The following is a 21709-nucleotide window of genomic DNA, read 5'->3' as shown; positions in this document are numbered from 1 at the left end:
GCCACTTGCACACACGGATGCCCCGCCCCTCCATGAGCGTGCCCCACCACTCGTCCATGCACGCGAGTGCATTCTGCCCCGTCACGTATGCGCACAAGTGCGTTCTGCCCCATTGCGTGTGAGCGTGCCCCTCCACAAGTGCTCCCCGTGCCCCCAACCGGTCCGTGACTCAGAAAAGGTTGGGGACCACTGGTCTAGGAGACAATAAACAGGATGGTTTATATTTTGTTGCTTTTCAATTTCTTTTTTAATGCTTTTTCCTAACATTTTAAATTTGTTGTTAATTCTTTAATATTTGAATATTTTACTTTTTTAGCTTTTAATATTACGGTTTTTAATAATGTAAGCTGACGGGTTCTTTTTTAGGAGAAAGGCAGGGTAAAATTATCTTTAAAAAATAAATAAAATTAGTTCCAGATAAGCTGTTTCAGAAGAACTGTTTCATGTTCTCTCTTAATTTTCGCCTCAAGATGTTAAAACAGTGCATTACATAGAAAGGGATTTCTAGAAAGCAAAGGAGTAATCTGGGCATGTTTTCTTTCAGATCGCCGGCAGTGGTGTGCAATAATTGTTCTTTTTGTTATCCTCCTGGTGGTGCTTATCCTGTTTTTTGTGCTGTGACGGAATGGAGCTCAGATACTTCTCCTAGCTCCCTTCTTGATGGAATCTCAGACACTGTTTCTATTCACCGCAGAGGATTCCTGCCACAGAAAGCCTGTTATGAGAGCTTTGATACGGTGGATACTGCTCTTCTGTGGATGGCCACCAGTGCCGTGACTCTGTATCTATCATGGATCTTCTGTTCATAATCCTCATCATGTTTTCAGAGGGGGAAAAATGGAAGGCTAACAAGTGTCCAAGCTCTACTGTCAAGCAGTTCCTGTGGGTTTGGGACATCTATGATTTTTTGTGTGTGCTCCTCTACAAGGCAGGTGGTTTAGAATGAAAGAGACTATTGTCTGGTCATGTTTCCGTCCAGCAATAGGTATGGATGCTTTTCAGAAAGCACTTCAGATGCCTTTCTTCTGTTTCTCAAGACAAGATTCTTGGCAGTTAAAGGTCGGAAAACATCAGGGTGCATGCATGTAGAAACAGATCCCCCTTTCGGGAAACTAGACCATTGCCCGCAGGACTCCCTTCAAAGGCCAGTTACATGACGTAGCCGTGAAAATATGCGTGGATCTGTGAAAGTAGCAAATGGACAGCAAACTAAATCCATACTGTGGGTGTTTTAGTTTTCCTTCAGAACACAATTGTGTATTCACACCATAAAAGGTAAATCACTGTGTGCCTCACTGCTTAAATACTAGATACTAGAGGAAGCAGTGTACATATGGGGTAGAGGTGCACCTGTGCATATTGAAACAAAATGTAACAGGAATCTCAGCATATCTTGGAAGCAGATAAAGGCTCAGCATATCTTCCCGAGGTCTGGGAATTTGGCTGGTGGCTTGATCTCTGCTTTCATTCAGGGGAGGCAGGGCCAGCTGTAATAGTCCCATTCAGATTGTTGGCAAAATCTACTGTATGTGTCTGAACTATAACCATATCATGTCCTCAAGCAGCTATAGTTTGATTCCAGTTTTCAGAGCTTTAACCTGGTTTTACTGCACTGCAAAGTGGAACACTATTAAGTTTACTGTACCTAAAGTCAAGCTGCTGTGTGTGTGTGTGTGTGTGTGTGTGTGTGTGTGTGTGTGTGAGAGAGAGAGAGAGAGAGAGAGAGAGAGAGAGAGAGAGAGAGAGAGAAATATTTCTGGCCTTATGAAAAGAAAGGCTTACCCATAGAGAGTTTGCTCCTTGATATTTCATCTGCTTTTTATTAATAGCTGCTTCTGTTTGGACAATGTGTCAGATCTAACATATAACAACAGTTAATAAGGAAGGTGGTTTCTCCTGACTAGGCTTCATTCCATCCTGAGTGTGTGCAATGAAGAGGCTGCACCTGACTAGATAAAGGACATAACATTGGTTATCTAGAGGTATATTCCCCTTTTCATGTTTAGGAAGTGTTAAAGAGAACAGTGGAAGATAGGAGGGCCTGGCGTGCTCTGGTCCATGGGGTCACGAAGAGTCGGACACGAGTAAACGACTAAACAACAACAAAGAGAACACAAATTCATGGGCCATCACAAAAGAAGATAGAGGCTAGTCTTTCCATCATAATTCCAGTTCCTTGATAATGGAATAATTTAGCTATTTCAGTTTTAATCTTTTGATGTGAATATCATTTTGATAGTGCAATGGCATTATTATGGACTAGTAAATGGGGAAGATAATATTCAGGGACACTCATGAACTGGAGCCCTGTTAAAATCATGAAGAATGTCCCAGAGGCTTTCTTTGTATTACACAGGCAACTTGCCTTGATCTCTTTTGGAAACCAGCTGTTAACAGTGATGCAGTTAAGAGAATTTTAAACTCAGATTTAACAATGATGCAGCGAGAGAATTTTGAAAGAAAGTCTGAGGGGACAGGGTATGTTCTGATGTTAATGTGTACTATTTCATTGACTCCAAAGAGTGATACTGTATTTTTCGCTCCATAAGACGTACCTCTCCATAAGATGTACTTCATTTTTAGGGGAGGAAAACAGGAAAAAATATTCTGGCAATTTCAGCCCGCTGGGCCCATGGGGGTGGGTGGAGCCTCGGAAGGGTCCAAGAGTGCCTTCCAGGACCCTTCGGAGGCACGCCCCATGGGGCACTCTCGGCCCCTTCTGAGGCTCCCCCCACCATCCCCCCGCTGGGCCCTAGGGAGCGCTGTTTTACAGTATTCGCTCCATAAGATGCAGACACTTCCCCCACTTTTTTGGGTGGAAAAGTGTGTCTTATAAAGCGAAAAATACGGTAATATAGCCCTCTTAGGTAAACAGGGAGATTCTGTTTAATTTTTTTTTGAGTAGGGCCCTCAGCATGTGCCCCAGAGTCCACTGCCTCCTAGCCAGTTGTAACCCTTCTCCCTTTAGAACCCTTTAGAACCCAGGGCGCAGGAGATACCAGAGCCCAGCTATGGTGGACAGTGTTATGAGCCCACTTTTAAAAGCATACAGAAAAATCAAATTTACAGTTTCAGCGAGCCATCAGAAATTGAAGGCATCAGACTTTTCTTTTTTCTCTTTATTAATATAACAAAGTATTGCAAAACGTAAATGACAAATAGAATCACACCACTGGCAGTATAGATTTATATATTCTCATCAATACGTTCCCCCTTAATTTATATCATGTGCCTCATCTCTTTAAAAAATGCTTCTTGCTTTGGGGTATAACCTTTTATGTTTTGTAAATGACTTCAACACAAATGTGGAGTACTGCCTCACCAGGTTTCCAAGAAGAAGTATAAAGAACAGCAGTTCATCTGTAGTGGATGAAGTTGATAATTCCTGAGTGATTTCCACTGGAGCAGTCATGTAAGTCTCTTAACAGCAGAATAATAGATTAGGTTGTGGAGGAAAAAATTATGAAATATGGAATAACATGTGATGGATGAGAAAGAAACATGGCTGAAACAAACAACATTGTTCTTTATTGGAGAAGCTTGCACAGTAATGAGAGCTGAGTCTAGTTTTTGAACTTAGCATTCTGCAGCATAGCATTTTCTTTCAGGTTATTTTACTTCATTTTTAAAACAGTTATGTGAAAACTCTTAACTTTTTCAGTGGACTATCTACACTCCGGCTCTTATATCAGGGTATTAATACTGCAGTACTTTCTACTGTCTCTCTAAGAGACTCTGAATCATGTAGTTTCCCTCTTTAAATCATGCTTGTCTGTAATATGCCCCTCTCACTAAAGAGGAGAGTATTGAACTAACAAAAGTATGTGTGGCTCAGAATGCCTCCCTTTGAATAGCTGGTTTCAGACTACAGTTGTAACAAAGAGGACTTTTGTATGTGTGAACAATTCTGGTATGGCTGCCACTTCGGAACAGACAGACCCTTTGTTTTGAAGTAAATGCCATGAAACAACCACTTTTAGAGATGAAGCTAGAAATCTTCTAACACTTTTCTTTCTTGCTTGCTTTCATAAAGAAAAAGAAGTCTTCTCTTTTATGCCTGGAAATGAAGGGAAAAAAGTTTTTTTTTTTACAGGTGATGCCAGTGCAGAGCAAAAGAGCTGATCTTCTGTACTAAAAGATAAAAAAATAGAGTATATTAACCCACCCCACTCCATGAAAAACATTGCATTTTGATTTCCTGCTTTATTTAGAATGTGCCTTACTGAAGTTTAACAGATTTTTTGCTGATGGAAAGAATCTTACAAAATGATGATACTGGGTGGATTTTAGAAAGGCACTCTCATTCCTAATGTGAAGTGTAACTTTAAAAAAAGACTAATGAGCCATGTGAGATAATGCTGGATCTTTGATTCAGTGATGCAGTCACCTGCGCGTTGCAGAGGAGTGCCAGATTTATTTGTCTCTGAGGGAAGTTGCACTGGTTGTATCTCTGTGATTAAAACTGCTTTGGGCAACCCTTTCATTCTTTAAGTAAGGTGATTGAGGGCTTCCTTTTTTTAAAAAAGTCTGCATCAGTGGTTTATATATTGGAATTGTGCAAAGCCCTAGGCCCCTGTCATGTGATATAATTTAGGAAGAACAGTTACATTCCAGACAGTTTGAAAAGCTTATATAGGTTTTTCCTGACTTGCAAAGAGCCAGTTTGTAGGTACAACAAGTAACAATAGGTGGACAGCTGCCTGGTTGGTACTCCCCCCCCCTTGCTGCTGCCCTCGATTGTTCAGTCATTTTACATGTCTCAAGGAACTGGCAGCCAGAATTCTGTGTACTAATAGCAGTACTGGATGGCAGCTGCTAGTTCTTTGATGAGCAGTTTCTGGCTTGTTTCCTTGATTCTACTGGAAAAAAACATGTTCCCAGCTGTATTGGGAGTGTGTCTGTGGCACTCTTGTAAATGTATGCAACACTGCTTCAGCCAACTTGTTTCTGTCTATTTTATTCTCTCTCCTACTCCTGACTTTTCATTCCTTGTTACTCTTCTACTGTTGCCTATTCATTGAGACTAGAGATGGGGGTATTCATATATGAATATGAATAGCCCTGCACAGCTGGACGTAACGAGGATCCGGCCCCCTGGGGCCAGACCGTCCACTCACACATCTGTCAGCGGCTGCTCCACTCTCCCTTCCAGTCACTCCAGAGCTCCCAGTCGGCTATCCGCTTGTCAGCCTGACAGGGAGACTCATTTTCCCTCCTTCCAGGAGTGAATAGCCGACCGGGAGCTCCAGAACGGGGGTACTCTAATTAAGACCTATTAAAATTGGTCAGTGAACATTGATCAGATGCCAAAAACATCTGGTGGAAATAAATATTTTCACTCAGCCACTATTTTCCGCTGCCCTCACCTAGAGGCAGGGCAACACAAGGCAAAGCATATTGTGCTACTTTATAGAAACAGAGAGAGAGAAAAAAAATCCTGTATAATGTTGAAATTATAAATCATGGGAAAGAAGGACACTGTTTCATCTTGTCATTATAGGGCTGAAACCACTGCACCTAACATGATTCCTTTAAAAACTAATGCAGGATGGTGACTAAGACTGTGGGTTGCCAGTTTGAAAGGCTCCCCTCCAAGTCATCCCTTAGCCATAAGTGTATTTAATGGGCCGTAGACAACCCTGACTCTTCCTTTGGCATTGGTGTCTGCAGTTGGGAGGCTGCAATGAAATGAGCTCTTCTCCTTCTGCCTTACCTTCCACGTGAGCATAAAGCCCGTGTAGCTTAAATTCTGGGTAAAGAGCAGCTAATTAGCTAGTGGTTGAAGGCTTCAGTCTCACGTTCCCTCCCCACTCCCTTAAGAAGAGGTTTATTATTTATAAATAGATAAGTGATATTTTAATCTGTTTTCTAAATAGGTTTGTGGGGAGCTGGCCACCTGGGCATTAACAGACCATTTCATTTACCTATTACATGACAAATTAATCAGACATGTTTTTAATGGATGTGGTGCTATTATGTGTACTATACTGTATGTACCATTGACTAAACCCCTTTGAATTTGCTGTACAAGAGGAAGAATTGTAACAGAAAAATTATTTGCCATTTTACTTGTAGCACAATATTAGCCACCCAAAATAAAGGTAGGGGAAGTCTTCTAGTGAGCAGAGCTCATAGCTCTTTTTGAAATGCCATGACTGTACAGCATCGGTCTCCAATTTGATTATCAGAGAGTTTGGACTTTGCAGAAGTATCTACAGATAGTTTTGGAATATACTGTGAAGATAAACTGTGGTCATTCCTGCCAGTGGTGGGAAAATGGTTATCTAGATGCAAAATGAGACAAGAGATTGCAGTACAGATCCTCAGGTGGTAAGGGCAGAGAAAAGGAGAGAGACTAACCGTTACAACTGAAATGAATAGTGCAATTCTGAAATGCTATCAACCACTGTTTCCTATTCATGCTGTTGGAATCATGTTATGGTTGTATTTTTTAAAAAAGAATCGTGCTACAGTATTAAAAGTGGAGATGGGCTTACCACCTCTGGAGTTTTGATTACATTGCAGTTGATGGGAGTTGCACGGCTGTTAAAAGCCTGAAGAAAAACTGATTTTAATTCATTTTGTTTGGGTCCATGTACAGAAGGGCAAGACAGCAGGCATTCATATTGGCCCATGCGATACCCCTCCACCTTTTCCCGAAAATAATACTGGGAAAATAATACTGGACAGGGAACAGATTGTATTTGTCTTCAGTATGGAATGGATTGTCACTCTCGAATTGGCCTTCTCAGCCACACTAGACGCTGTTCCAAGTCCTCCATACACAGCACGTTACCGTAGTCGCGCGAGACTGAAGGATGCCTAGTTAATACTGTACTGTGTTTCATACTATTCCAAAGAGCTCAGGATGGTGTGTATGATCTTTCCCTACCCCACTTGTTTTAAAATATTTGTATTGGGAGGATATGTTCTGTTGAACACTCTAGGTAAGTTTTGCCTTGCCTGCCATGGCAAAGCTCTTTAGGAATGGCATGGGGCATTGCAGATGTACATATGCAGACACAGACATTGTGTTCCAAACAATTGGGGAAGGTTCAGATCACTTAGGAATACATCTAATATTTATTTCTGGCTGACTTATTTATGTTGCTGATAAACAAATTTAATGAACACGTTTATTGCCCATGTATATCGATTTGCTTAAAGGACTGTGTGTAAAAAGAAAATGGGCCTGTGTTGATGGTCATTATTATAAGGGAGAAAACAAAGTATCTCTTTTAAAAAATTCTCTTTTGCAATATTCTTCATCTCAAATGAGAGGGGTTTGCCACAGAGTGATGCAGGGTGTCCTCTACCTGGCAGAGATGCCACTAGTTTATATGCTAGTCAGTCATATTTTCTTTCCCAGATAATATGAAACCACAAGGGACAATTTAGCTCACTTTCCCCCTTTCCCTCCCTGTGTCGTTTAACCACTGACATCCTTTGGCATCTGGAGTTGACCAAGCATGCTCACTCTTCATTGGGCAGTTTCCCTTTTCAAGGAGTTTTCAGTGTTCTGCCTATTTCTGCATGTATGTTTAAACTCTCCCGAACTTGCAGCTTGTTTCTCAGTGGCCCCATTTTGGGACTACCCTGGCAGCATTCACCCACTGGAGTTCACAATTATAGAAAAATGATACATCAAAGAAAATATAATGGCAAATCTTGCCTACAGCTCCCACTTGCACAATCTAAAATGGCAGCCATGACCTTGCATCCCCCAGGATTTTTTTTCAAGGACAGTTTCAGCGCCTGAGTCAAAAGAGGGCCACCCTCTCCTGAGGGCTTCATTGGCAGAAGCACAATGCTATTCAAGGTATGAGTGGGAGGCAATTTTGTTCTAGTTCACAGACTTTCTTGAGAAGAAAAGCACCACAAGTAGCCAAGATCTCTTCCCTATTCTTTGAAGAAACAGGCAATCTATCCAGGCACCCTGGAGTCCTCAGTCTTGGAATATGCAGCCACTGAAGGCAAATGAGAACAAAAGCTGAGGTTACTCATCCAAGGAGCAGGAGGAGCCATGCTGGGTGTGCGAGGTGGGGCCAGCTGGAAGAACTGATACAGAGCTGGAGTCCAGCAGGTGGCTTCTTGGCTTGGCTGCCAGCCCAGAATTGTTTGGCACAGAGCCCGGGCGCCTGCTGCATCCATCTCTGCTCTCTTTTGTCAGTTGAAGGCACTGGCAATTGCAGGGAGATGCCCTCCCTGCTGTCTGGCCCCCGGCTGAGTTTCTAAGGAAGGGACTTTGGAAAAAAATCAGTACAGTACAGGAAGTTTCAGCTTGAAGGAAAGAGGAGCCAGCTGCAAAATGTGCCTGCAAGAAGTAGGGGGCAGTAGAACAACCTTTCTTGCTGGTGGAAGTGCAAAGAGCTACTCCTTCCCAATGGGCATGAATAGGAAAAATGCATGCATCTGAAGTTGTGTCTTGTAGCCCTGCCTTTTCAAGCTGACCGTTTGGCCCCAAAACAGCCTCACAGTTAAGCTGCACCATTCAACGTAAATGCTGCCTTGCCTCCTGTTCTTCCTAGGTTTTCTTGGGCAGAAGGGTATTATTATTTTATGAAGATATGTAATCTGTCAAAGAATTGCAAGCAGATGTATTCAGAGGGAAACAGATCCCTATTAAATATAATGGATTTTGCTTTGGTGCAGCAATCAAGCAGCTCTTACCTAGAGTAGCATTCCACGGAGGAGGTGTAACAGTTTTGAAATTGCACATATAAAGCATTATATCAAATGTGCTAATTTATATGTCTGTGATTTCAATATTCCTTGGCCATAGAGTCCTGGTTGGCTGGATAACTCAATGAGTTATCATTGTACATCTTGGGAGGAGACCTAGCCTATGTAGTCTTGGGCAAACTGTACAGTCCTAGAATGCTAGTGGAAAAAGGAAATGGGAAACCAGTCCTGAGCACTCTCTACCTAGAAGACCCTGGCAAAGGCCTCCACATGTCACAGTCAACTTGATGGCACATAATTAATGTTACAAACTCCTGGCAGCATCTATATATGGAGCACAGATCCTGCCATCATATGGACCACCTGGAATGCTTTTAAAATATTGTGCTCACACATGGAAAACTAACATGGATAAATATTTCTTGGCTACACCCACATGAAAGACTGAAACCTCTCGGCTAGTATAATCTTTTCCACCTATGCTGACTTCATGTGAGATCAATGCAATATCACCACTTAAGGAACTCCCAGTATCAACATGCTGCAGCATCATGCCATGCAAGAAAGACAGACATCTGCCAGGTAACCTAGCTGCATGATGCCACTGCAAAGTCACTGGGTAAGTGCTGAGGGAGTGAGTGAAAAATACAGTGGTGCCTCGCTTAACGAGCGCCCCGTTTAACGATGAATCCGCATAGCGATGGAGTTTTTGTGATCACAAAAGCGATCGCATTGCGATGTTTTAAATGGGGGGAAATCGCTTAGCGATTATCGTGGGGAAGAGCTTCCCCACAATCATCCCAAAGGCCCCGCTGATCAGCTGTGTTGTGAGGGGTGGAGAGGGAGAGCCCCAAAGCACAGCTGATGGGCGGGGGTTTGCAAAGATCGCGGGGAAGCCAGCTTCGCAAACCCCCACTGACCAGCTGTACTTCGGCGCTCTCTCTCTCCCCTCGCAACTCCAGCCTGGGCAGGGAGACTGAGGCACCGTGCTGCCACCCTGGCCGTGGCGGTGCGGTGCCTCAGTCTCCCTGCCCAGGCTGGAGCTGCAAGAGGAGAGAGTGTGTGCCGAAGTCGGCGGGGTTTTGCGAAGCTGGCTTCCACGCGATCTTTGCAAATTCCCGCCCATCAGCTGTGCTTTGGTGCTCTCTCCCCTCGCAATTCCAGCCATGGCAGCGCGGTGCCTCAATCGCCCTGCCCAGGCTGGACCTGCAAGGGGTGGGGGGGAGAGAGAGAGAGAGCGCCGAAGCACAGCTGATCGGTGGTTCCAAAATGGCCACCCACTGTGTTGCCTCGCTTTAGAGGCACTGAAAATGGCGGCCGGATGGAGGATTTTCGCTTAAAGGTTGAGTTTTTCCCCATAGGAACGCATTAAACATAGGAACGCATTAAACATGTTTTAATGCGTTCCTATGAGTTTTTTTGCCCCACATAGCGATGAATCCGTATAGCGATGATTTTTTCGGAACGGATTATCGTCGCTATACGGGGCACCACTGTACACAGCTTCACTCAAAAACTACAATTATTTAGGATAACTTTAAACAGTCTAAATGCACAGACCTCTTTGGAAGAATACTGGATTGTCCTTTGATGACAATGTGAGGCAGTTGTAAATTCTAAGCCTGCAGCCCCTTCATCGCAAAACTTTCAAAAGGTGAAAGAGAAAAACAAACTTGGCTCTGTCATTCAGGTAGGCCATGATTCAAGGTTGTCAGACTTTTCCACTATAAAACTGAATCAGCAGTATCCTGCTCTGTTATTCCCAAGATAGTCTGTTAAACTACACTAGTACAGTGGTGCCTCAACTTATGAATGTCCTGACATATGACCATTTTGAGTTATGACCAGCTCCAGCCGCAAAATTTTGCTTTGACTTGTGGCTGGAGCTTCCAGTTACAAACACAAAAAGGCGGGGGAAAGGAGGGAAATTCAAATTTCTAACTGTAGGTGGCGACAAGGCTGCTTCTTTGTAGCTCTTTTGCCCCAGCAATTAGAGAGTGTGTGATCAGAAGAGGCTGTCTGGTAAGGTAAGGTGCTGCTTTCTGCTTTTAAAAAACTGTTCTGGGTGGGCTTTGCAGCATGGTTTTGGACTGGGGGGGTTATGTTTCTGTGCTGTGATGGGTCTTGGGGGGTTTGTTTGGGTTTCCCCCCCAATTTCTGATGGGTCTTGGGGGGGTTGGTTACTTTTTGGAGTGTTTTTTCCCATTTCCGATGGGTCTTTGGGTGTGTGTTTTTTTTCTCCCATTTCCAATGGGTCTTAGGGGGGTTGGTTTCTTTTGCGGGGATTCCCCATTTCCAATGGGTCTTGCATGCTTCCCTTGCTTTTTCCTTTGTTTTCTTTGCATTTCCAATGTGCTCCCTTTGCTTTGGTGTAGTAGTGAATCTGCCTACCAAATTGCTTCTCAAACTCCACTACTTTTTGGAGAAGGATGAGGTGGGTTGAAGAGCCAGTTGGAGACAGCAGCAAGGGCAACTTTACAACCATCAATGCTTCCATTCAGGTCTCTTTTTTCTTTTTAATTTGATAAAGTAACACAGCCAAATTGTCCTCACACCTCTTAAAGGGCACAAGGGGGCGGCGGCTTCTGAGCATTTTTTTAAATTTGGGAGTGGGGGTACTGGGTGCACACATGAAACCCATAAGGTACATGTATAATGCTATCATAGCAGGAGGAGAGAAAGGCAATTTGACATCATTTGTACTCTAGTGCAGTGGTTCTCAAACTGGGGTCCCCAGATGTTCTTGGATCAAAACTCCCAGAAGCCTTCACCATTCTTTCTGCTGGCCAGGATTTCTGGGGACCCAAATCCAAGAACATATGGGGACCCAGGTTTGAGCACCACTGTTCTTGTGCACCATAATGTCTGAGGCAGACGCCTTGAATTATAGAATTTTTCACGTTTCCCTGGTACTGCAACCAGTGACTTCACTGAATACTTTCTGTTAATTCACAATGACTTGAGGTTGTTTTTAAAATAATTTAATCAGTAAAACAGTGAACCAAGGTAGAAAGGCTTTTCAGTGTTGCCAAGAACAGCCTGTGTCTGCAGGGTAGGGCTACATACACAGCATGTGTCATAACAGAAACCTCTCCTGTCAAAATCAGTTCTTGGCTTCAAGGCTCAGGAGTGACTCTGGCTTTGAGGGCTCACGAGAAAGCATGATAGCTCCAAGACAAGGACAACAAAGAAGAGCATGCATCTTTACCATGTCAACAAATTCAGACCTAATTCTACTGACAGCAACCATTCCCCTGGTCTGTACCATTTCAGACTTGCAGGAGGGACTTCCATAACTAAATGCTTCTCCATAAAAAGAAAGGAAAAATAAAACAAAAGGAAAAGAAAAGAAATCCCTATGGTGAAAACTGCTGGCTGGATATCTCAGTGTGTTAGATACCTGGGGGAGGAGCCAGAGATTAAGAGTTCAGTTCCCCACTGTACATCCAGGAAGAGCTAGCCTTATGTGGGCTTGATCAAGCTGCAGTCCCAGGACACAGAAGAAGAGAAGGGCAAAACACTTCTGAGTACTCCCTACCCAGATAAGTGCTGCCTCGCTAGACGATGGTAATCTGTTCCACTGAAATCGCTGTTTAGCGAAATCATTTCCCCACTGGAATGCACTGAAACCTGTTTAATGCGTTCCAGTGGGAAAGAATTGTCATTATCTAGTGAAGATTGGCCATAGGAAAGCCGCTTTGCGAACCGCTGATCTGCTGTTTAAATCGCTGTCTTGCGAAGCTTAGGTCCCAGAAACACCTGTTTGCGAGCGCAGAGGCAGCTGTCAAAATCGTTTAGCAAAAATCGGTTTGTGAAGCAGAGACCAAACATTGTCCAGCGAAATTCCCTCATAGGAATCACTGTTTTGAGAATCACTATAGCAATCGCAAAAAGCCAATGTCTAGCGAAAAAACTGTCATGTGGGGCAACTGTCTAGCGAGGCACCACTGTAACCCTGAAAAAGGTGGCCATAAGTCAGAACTGATTTAAAAGTTTAATGGTGAAACTAGTATGCTAGGAAGAAAATTTCCAGACTACCTTTCTAACCAACATGCTAGTTTTCTACACATTGTAAATCATTCTGTATGGGGGAACATTTGCTGTGAACCCCATCTTTCATGAAATGGCACCTGTCACATGCCAATTTACCATTTCATGAGAACAAGGTTATTGTCATGTGCGGATAGAATATGAGAGCCAGGCTGGTTTTTAACATTTGATGGCAGGCTGATAACACTGCCTGGAGACCTTAGAGCAGTGATGGTGAACCTTTTTGAGCCCCAGTGCCCAAACTGCAATACAAAATCAACTTATTTATTTCAAAGTGCCAGTGCTGCAATTAAAGCCCGAATGCTGAGGTTTTAGTTTAGAAAAAATAACTGCTCCTGCACTGCAAGGGTTAAATGGTGGGTTTTTTGTTTTGGTTTTTCCCCCTATAGGTGGTATTAACAAATAAATACTTTCTGGTCCTCCAATCCCCCATTGGTAGACCAGTAATGTTCGCCATTGCACTCCTCAACTGGACCACTGCACCAGCAGAGAACAGTGGTGAAATCCGGGATCGGAGGACGGGTAAGTATTTCTGTATGGTGAATTATGGCTCGTGTGTCAACAGAGAGGGCTCTGTGTGCCAGCTGTGGCATGTGTGCCATAGGTTCGCCATCCCTGCCTTAGAGCAAGGTTCCCTAAAGGCAGCATAAAGCCAGGCAACTGAAATCTGGAAAAGCCATAAATCCTCCATTTTTACCTGCCTATATTGGGGAAAAATCACAATTCCTTTGTTTTATTCCAGACAGTGAAATGCTGTTCCTCACCACAGCAGCCTTGGGCTTTATTGTGGCAGGGGAGAGTTTGCCTCAAAGCAGTTTAGCAAGATAAATTGATTTGAAAGTCAGTGTTGACCAGTGACTCCAGTTTTGGAGATACTGGGTTGTAGTCTGCATCTTTTGAAAGTACTGAACCTATATAGGCTCCTTGGATAGCTTTTGTGAACTCAAGACTAAAACCTAGATTGGATTTGCAGTACCTCCAAAAATGGAGTCACCACATAATACTGTTGAAAGTGATTTAAACTTCAATAGCTTTCTGGAAATAACCTTGAAGCCTCTTAGAAGAACTGTAAGTTCCTGATCTTACTGTGGGAGTTATAGTTGGGAGAGAATGAGAAATCTCTAATAGGGATCTTTAGTCCCTAAAAAGACACACTCTTATATAGTTCGGAAAGATTTCATTTGCAGTGCATGGACATGCCCATTGTTAGCCCAAGTGCAATTCGGAGCTGGCCAAGGGAAGCCCAGTCCGACCAACATTCTATTTCATCAAAAGATGTTACCCAAAACAAGAGTGAATGACTTCTTAATTCTGAGGAGCTTCCTGAGAAGGCTATCTGTTTATGGTTATCTATGCACATTTTGCTTCTACATGTTGAACAGATGGAGTAGAAGAGATGTGATTTAATGAAGACCAATGCAAAAAAACCTGTGGCTTAATTATCTTTCAGAAGCCTTTAAGCATCCAACAGCATATTATGTCGAGAATATTAATGTAAGACAACCCAGCATCTTTCACATTTTAAGTGTGAATGTATGCTGGAAGGATGGAGATAAAATTTACTAACCACAAGTTTGTTAACTGCTGTCCCTGTCACTTTATCCCACATGTGCAGGAACATATCTCAAAATGACAGACCCATATTACCTGTCAACCCCCCCCCCCCGGTTAAATATTGAGCACACACCCAGCTTGTGTTTCAGCATAACCAAGAGGGTGGGGCCATGCAATTGCCCACACCTCCCAGTCAAAAAGGCATTGGTATGGAGATGTGAATTAGGCTCTGTTCCAAGTCCAAAGCAGGCGCTGTAGGCACCAGAGGCTTCTTGTATTGCTCAATTGAAAATCTTCACACTCAAGCAAGCACTTGTGAACACCCAGCACTTCTCTGCTGTCATCGAACAGGTCTCTGCCTCAGCACTCTCACTGAGAGAGTGTCTGCCCACAAGAGAAGTTCATCGATCTGGGCCAGGCCCAGGCCAGCAACTTTGGCACCATTCACTTCCAGTATCTCATCCCCAACTCTTAGAAGCCCAGCGTACAGTTTAGCTGTGCTGGCATCTGCCATCTCCTGGACGTAGATGCCTGTGAAAGAAGGGGGTGGGGAGAGAAGAAGTCTATGTTATAACATGGAACATTTCCAGAATTCTTGAGGCTAAGGAAAAGTCTGTGTTTCCTTTGGGGGGAAAAATGCAAAATTGGAATCTGTCCTCAACATTTATTTTTTTTATCTGCTGTAATCACATTTTACTGTACAGGAGGATCCCTGTATCCATGGGGGATGGGTTCCAAGCCCATGGATAGTGACAAGTGTAGATTATAGATAGCATAGTCTGCTGGATCCAGGACTCTCCTGTAGCTGCAATTTTTATCTCAATGGGGTTTCTATCAGTAAGAGCTGAGTTGAAATCTTCCCTCGTTCCTGTGCTGAAGACTGAAGATCTCTCTCCCTTACACACACACACACACACACACACACACACACACACACACACACACGAGACTCTCTCCCTTACACACACACACACACACAATTTTCTGATATTTATACTTGGGCATAAGAAAGCAAATTGTGAATTAGCATGCAGCTGAATCAGCATTACAGACAAGAAGTGAAAGATAACATCTGGGAAGAATTGTGTCTGCCTGATCATGGGAAGATTCTCCTTCCTGGATAGGACAAAAAACTTCAGGGAGAAAAGTGAAGAAATTGAGCTGGTCTGGTCTGGCTCTGCTGCAGCTCATCACTGAAATTGTCTAAGGTGGAGTCAAGTGTCTTTGACGCATAGGACACTGCAGTGAAAATATTACATTCCTGGAAGCAGAGTGCTTAAGGATCAGGGACAAACATTTGTTGCCTTAATCACAAATACTACATTACTCCCAGGAACCTGCCTGGGAAAAGGACATCTGTGTTCAGTTACTGCTACTATCTGACCTACTTTTGATAGTCCTCACTTTCAACAGACGTACAAGGAGATTTTTGCATAACAAGATCTCTGAGTAAGTTCAAAAATCTCAATCCATTTCAGTGTTGTAAGTAAAGATCTCTCTCAAAAAAAGGGTGGTTTGGGCACTAAGGATTACACCCACACACTGAGACCACTATTAGGGGGAATATTTCAACTGCCTTTGCACCAAACGACAGTCAGGCTGAAAGTACAAAACAATTAATATGAGCACAATTCAGACTCCACATCAGGTAATAGACTAAGCTTCCAAACATACAGACAAGCCATACTTTAGAGCTGCTTGTCTGCTTTTATTCTTCACCTACTTGGCATTCAAATTTCTGAGGTATTTAGAACACTGAACCATCATTAGCACGAACCATGGTTTGAAAACCATTAAGGCGTGTCTGGTTCTAGTGTGGTGCCTGACTTGTGTTAGGGAGGTAGAAAAGCTCAAGGACAGCACGCAGGGATATCAGGTGCTTTTGGCCAGACAGCTCTTAGCAATACCAACCAAAAGGCATTGTGCAGTTATTTATACCTTTCCTTTCTTAATGGATTTTTTTTGTGGAATTAAAAAAGATACAAGCAGCAGTGGGAACATACCTAGATCCAGAAAACACCAGGTAAAATAAAGGTAATAAGAGAATCTTATAAAATAATATAAGCAGCCTTTTCTTGTACTGTAAGATATTTTCTCAAATTAATTAATTCCAATAACCTTCCTGAAAGAAGTTTTAATTTCCTCCAAACAGGGCCAGACTACTCACAACCACAACATGTCATTCATGCTTTGCTGCGTCAAGACTTGTCAAAAATTGTTACATGCCATTTTTTGATCCAATATATTACACTGGCTAAGCCTAAAAAATGTAACCTAGTAGGAAAAACAAAAAGATTTGTTGGGATCTTTTTGTCCCAGCCATCCTTTTTAATGGAAAAAAGCTGCACACGATAAGGGACTGAAATCTGGGTACATTATTTACTACTCTGCAGGTAAGAATGGTGTAGAAATGGCTACATGGTAAGTCTAGTTCTCTATGTTCAGACAGCTCTGAGGAATTAATGTACGTACCTTGTTGTAGTACATAAAGGTTAAATGGATTTGGAATGCATGGTTAGCCCCTTGGAATGGGTCTAGGGGTGCAACTACACTAGTAGCAGGGAACAAGCTAGTGTAGGCCACTCTGAAATTGTTGGGCTTGATTAAAGAGATCTAATCAAGCTCAATAGTTTGCATGGAAATTGCTTCTGCCAATAGCATTAAGGAGGTTAATTAAGCAAGCCTCTTCATGATATTGGCAAATTAATCACTTCCTCTGCTCCTTGGCAGAGAGGCAGAGAAAGTGATTAAAAAAAACCTTTATAAGGACTATCACCAATGCACTGCTTCAGTTAAAAAACAGTTAAAGGGCTGGTTGAGAAAGTTCCTGCAGCTGAAGCCATTGCTTTAGAGTCAGCTGCAGGCAGTTTCTTGACTGGCTCTTTAAGACAATGGAGAGAGAGACAGAGAGAGAGAGAGTAAGAGAGAGAGAATATCTAGGGTGAAATCCAGTATATAATATATATAATATCTAGACTGAAATCCAGTAGTAAGTCACATCTACAGCAAGCCCATTGAGTCAGTGAGAATTTGGTGGTTCAACTACTTTGAATTTCCACTGAAATTTTAAATATGTATAAAACCTTTGAGTTAAAGTAAATATTGCAAGTGCCCCTTAGGTTCAAAAACTAAACATGTATTATAAAATGGAGTGAACTGTGAATGGCCTATGGTTTTAAGCCATAAAGTTTCATACTCATAAAATGAAATAAACAAAATAAATGTTAGGCAGTATCAGAAAAAATTTCTTGATATGTATCAAAAGAACAAACAAAGTGGCCATATTTTTAAATGTCAGAGATACGGAGCAACCGGCTTAAAGGGTGAACTGATGTCCAATGTTCAAGATTTAAAGCAATCAGCCATGGTACCTCTATCGGGACGGCCATTGCCTGAAGATACACGAAATCCAAAGTCGCCTTGTGGGGTGCGCTGCAGTTCCAACTGGCTAGTTCCATCTGGGAAGACCTCCACCACCCGCCCAACAGTTCTCACCAAGTTGGGGGAGCCAATATCCTCCACACTGAGGGAACGCTGTTGCTGGGCCCCTGGTTTTCTGCAAAGAAGGAGGGAAATATGATGTATGTGGGAAAGAAGTCCAGGAAAGAAAAGACTCTACATGACCTGAAGGACTACAGTGATAACCCATCAGCCGCCACTAAATCTGGCTTCCTTGCCTTGGTTTTTAATAAAAGCTATTCCATGTAATTATGGGAAATGCATGAAAAAGTGGAAGCAACATCCAGAGTACCATGTGACCAGGGAGTGAGGCTTGTGATGGTCTTGCAAGCCTCTTAGGATGAATCCTAGTGGGGATTATTACTAAGGAAAAGTGCCTGGGATCATAGTATTGTTGCCTTTATCTTTATTTGAAACTTATTTTGTCAGTATTCCCACTAACCCATCGTTAATCTAGGCCTTCAAAAACACTGTCAGAACTGCTGTCAGAGAGGACTGCCAGCTGAATATTACAAGGCATTTGAAGAAAATTTAAGTCCACGATTTAAGAAGCTAATTGAAGATACTGAGATCAGAGGGGAAATTCCAAACTCATGGAAAGAGGCATATATTTCCTTAATACAGTGGTGCCTCGCTAGACAATGTTAATCCATTCCATTGAAATCACTGTCTTGTGAAAACATCATCTAGCGAAAAGCGTTTTCCCATTGGAATGCATTGAAACCCATTTAATGCATTCCAATGGGGGGAAATAGTCATCGTCCAGCGAAAATCGCCCATAGGGAAGCCATTTTGCAAAGCGCCAGTCAGCTGTTTAAATCGCTGTCTTGCAAGCATAGATCCCGAAAACACCCATTTTGCGAAGATTGCCCATAGGGAAGCCATTTTGCGAAGCCGCCGATCAGCTGTAAAAATCGTCATCTTGCAAAAAAATGGTCTGCAAAGCATGGACCAAATCACTGTCCAGCGAAATCCCCCATAGGAAAAACCATTTTGCGAATTGCGATAGCCATCGCAAAAAGTCAACGTCTAGCAAAAAAACCGTTTTGCAGGGTAATTGTCTTGTGAGGTACCACCGTACATAAGGAGGGGATGGAGAAAAATCAAATTATGAGCTACAGACCAATCTCTCTCTTAAATGTTGATTATAAGATTTTTATAACCATCTGGGCAACAAGGCTAATTGAGGTACTTGAAGAAATAATACATAAAGATCAAACAGGTTTCATCCCTAAAAGGAAACTATTGTCAAACATAAGGACAAAGCAGATTATGTTAATTTTTCTTGATGCAGAGAAAGCCTTTGATAATGTCAACTGGGAGTTTATGTTGTTACACCTAAAGAAATGGGAATGGAAGGAAGATTTCTACAAACAATTAACACAATATATACCAAACAGGAAGCCAGGATTAAAATTAACAGTAATCTAACTGGAAACATACAGATTGGACAAGGCACAAGACAGTGGTGTCCGCTATTCACCCTATTTTTTATTTTAACATTGTAAATCCTGAACAGACAGATTTACAATGAGGGAATTAAAGGACTTAAAATTAGAGGAGAAGAATTTAAGATGCAAGCATATGCGGATAATTTAGCAATAATACTAGAAAATCCTCTAGAAAATTTGGAAGAATTACTGAGAGTCATAGAAGAATTTGGACAGGTGGCGGTTTTAAAACAAATTATCAAAAAACAAAATTTATGACTAAAATGTAAAGAAAGGCAGAAAAATTGGTGAGGAAAATTAACTTTGAGGTGGTGCAAAAAACACAAATATTTAGGAGTTACCATCACAAAAAAAAACTCAAGTAACTTAATGAAAGAAAACTATTTTACAATACAGAAGGAAGTTCAGAAAAATTTGGGAGAATGGAGTAAGTTGCAAGTCTCTTTGATGGGAAGAATCTCAACAATAAAAATGATGATACTACCACAACTATTATTTCTATTTCAAAATTTGCTAATACTATTGAATTTTAAATATTGTAAGGACCTGGATAGACTGACATTGAAATTTATATGGAAGTCTTAAGAAACCAAGAATAAAATTCAGACTATCACAAGACCTTAAAGAAAGGGGGTTCAGGACTACCAAATTGGCTATTATTACTACAAGGCTTGTGCTATGATGTGGATAAAAGAATGGATAACTCTTGAAAACCAAAGATTATTGAAACTGGAGGGACATGATCTAAAAATGGGTTGGCATGCATATATGTGGTATGGGAAATATAAAGAACAATCACATTTTGCAGGACACATTCTGAGGAAGGCGTTATGTTTAATATGGCAAAAATTCCAAACACAAACTTTTAAGAAAACTCCATTATGGGTAGCTACTACAGAGGCACTCACGTTGAAAGTGTTGAACCAGAAAGGAGCTTTACTCACATATAAAGAATTACTTACTAAAGAACAGAATATAAAAGATAAGCAAGAGCTAGAGGAATTAGGTGTGGCCACTGATTGGTGGTCAATGTTGAAACTGGAATTGATATATAAAAAAACATAAAATTGTGGGTTTCTTTGAGGGCGAAGTTCAGGTAGATAAACTGTGGATATATACTGATAAGAAAATAATTAAAATGTACATATACTTACTGGAGTATGACTCAGAGGATGAGAGGGTGAAGGAGATGATGGTAAAATGGGCAAGTAACTTTGGACATAATATAGATATTGATGATTGGACAAGGATGTGGAAAAAGTGTCATAAAATGCCTTTGGAACTGCAACAGAAGGTGTCTATCTCCGGACTAGATCAGATGGAAAGCTCTTTAATCTCTCTAGATTGAGAGCAAAATCCAAAATTCAGCTGAAATGCATGCAGGACTTCCTCTTGCTGATGATGCAGCCATTGTTGCCCACTCTGCCGAAGACCTCCAACAACTCATGAATCGTTTTAGCAAGGCCTGCCAAGACTTTGGACTAACTATCAGCCTGAAGAAAACACAAGTCATGGGCCAGGACATGGACTCACATCCCTCTATTACCATCTCCATGCAAGAATTGGAGGTTGTCCATGAATTTGTGTACCTTGGCTCAACAATCTCTGAACACTCTTTCCCTAGATGTTGAGCTGGATAGACGCATTGGCAAAGTAGCTACCATGTTCTCAAGACTCACAAAGAGAGTATGGTTCAATAAGAAGCTGACAGCATACACCAAGATCCAGGTCTATACAGCCTGTGTCCTGGCCACACTCCTTTACTGCAGTGAGTCCTGGACCCTTCATGCACAGCAGGAGAGGAAGCTGAACACGTTCCATATGCATTGCCTCCGATGCATTTTTGGTATCACCTGGCAGGACAAAGTTCCAAATAGAGTAGTCCTAGATCGAGCTGGAATTTTTAGCATGTATACAGTACTGAAACAGCGACGCCTACGTTGGCTCGGGCATGTTGCAAGAATGGCTGATGGTCGGATTCCAAAGGATCTCTTGTATGGAGAATTAGTGCAGGGAAATCGCCCCAGAAGGAGACCACAGCTGCGATACAAGGATATCTGCAAGTGGGACTTGAAGGCCTTGGAAATGGATCTCAACAGATGGGAAACCCTGACATCTGAGTGTTCAGCCTGGAGGCATGTGGTGCATCACGGGCTCTCCCAATTTGAAGAGACCCTCGCCCAGCAGGCTGAGGCAAAGAGGCAGTCACGAAAACAGCAAAATCAGGGAGCTAGACGGGGTACAGATTGTATTTGTCCTAAGTGTGGAAGGGATTGTCACTCTTGAATTGGCCTTCTAAGCCACACTAGATGCTGTTCCAAGTCCTCCATGCAGAGCACGATACCATAGTCTCTCGAGACTGAAGGATGCCTATGATGGCCTATGATGATTTCGGGGGGAGCACTGAAGATTCTTTTTTTTAAAATTCCCTTTTTGCACATTAATATGGCTGAAGGATAGAAAACATTTCTAAGTGAACATATGAAAGAATGACAGGTACAGGAAACAGATTG

General features: G+C 42.3%; 2 protein-coding genes across 5 annotated transcripts in view; one reads left to right on the top strand and one right to left on the bottom strand.

Moving 5' to 3' along the window:
• STX6 (syntaxin 6) overlaps window positions 1–6499 on the top strand; it is a 49159-nt gene extending 42660 nt beyond the window's left edge. For both annotated transcript variants that reach the window (XM_020789729.3, XM_020789728.3), the window contains one exon: window positions 545–6499. In XM_020789729.3, the coding sequence (XP_020645388.1) occupies window positions 545–621 (77 nt within the window). In that variant the 3' untranslated portion in view covers window positions 622–6499. The remainder of the gene's footprint in view (window positions 1–544) is intronic.
• Window positions 6500–11647: 5148 nt separating this feature from the next.
• KIAA1614 (KIAA1614 ortholog) overlaps window positions 11648–21709 on the bottom strand; it is a 66237-nt gene continuing 56175 nt past the window's right edge. For all 3 annotated transcript variants that reach the window (XM_072998146.2, XM_020789762.3, XM_020789760.3), the window contains exons 9-10: window positions 17658–17842; window positions 11648–14817 (exon numbers count right to left, since the gene is read on the bottom strand). In XM_072998146.2, coding sequence (XP_072854247.2) covers window positions 14627–14817; window positions 17658–17842 — 376 coding nt within the window. In that variant the 3' untranslated portion in view covers window positions 11648–14626. The remainder of the gene's footprint in view (window positions 14818–17657; window positions 17843–21709) is intronic.

This window comes from Pogona vitticeps, chromosome 4 (genome assembly GCF_051106095.1).
Source record: "Pogona vitticeps strain Pit_001003342236 chromosome 4, PviZW2.1, whole genome shotgun sequence".
Classification (NCBI taxonomy): Eukaryota; Metazoa; Chordata; class Lepidosauria; order Squamata; family Agamidae; genus Pogona; species Pogona vitticeps.
The sequence above is the reverse complement of the archived record's forward strand: the minus strand, read 5'-3'. Positions and strand labels throughout refer to the sequence as shown.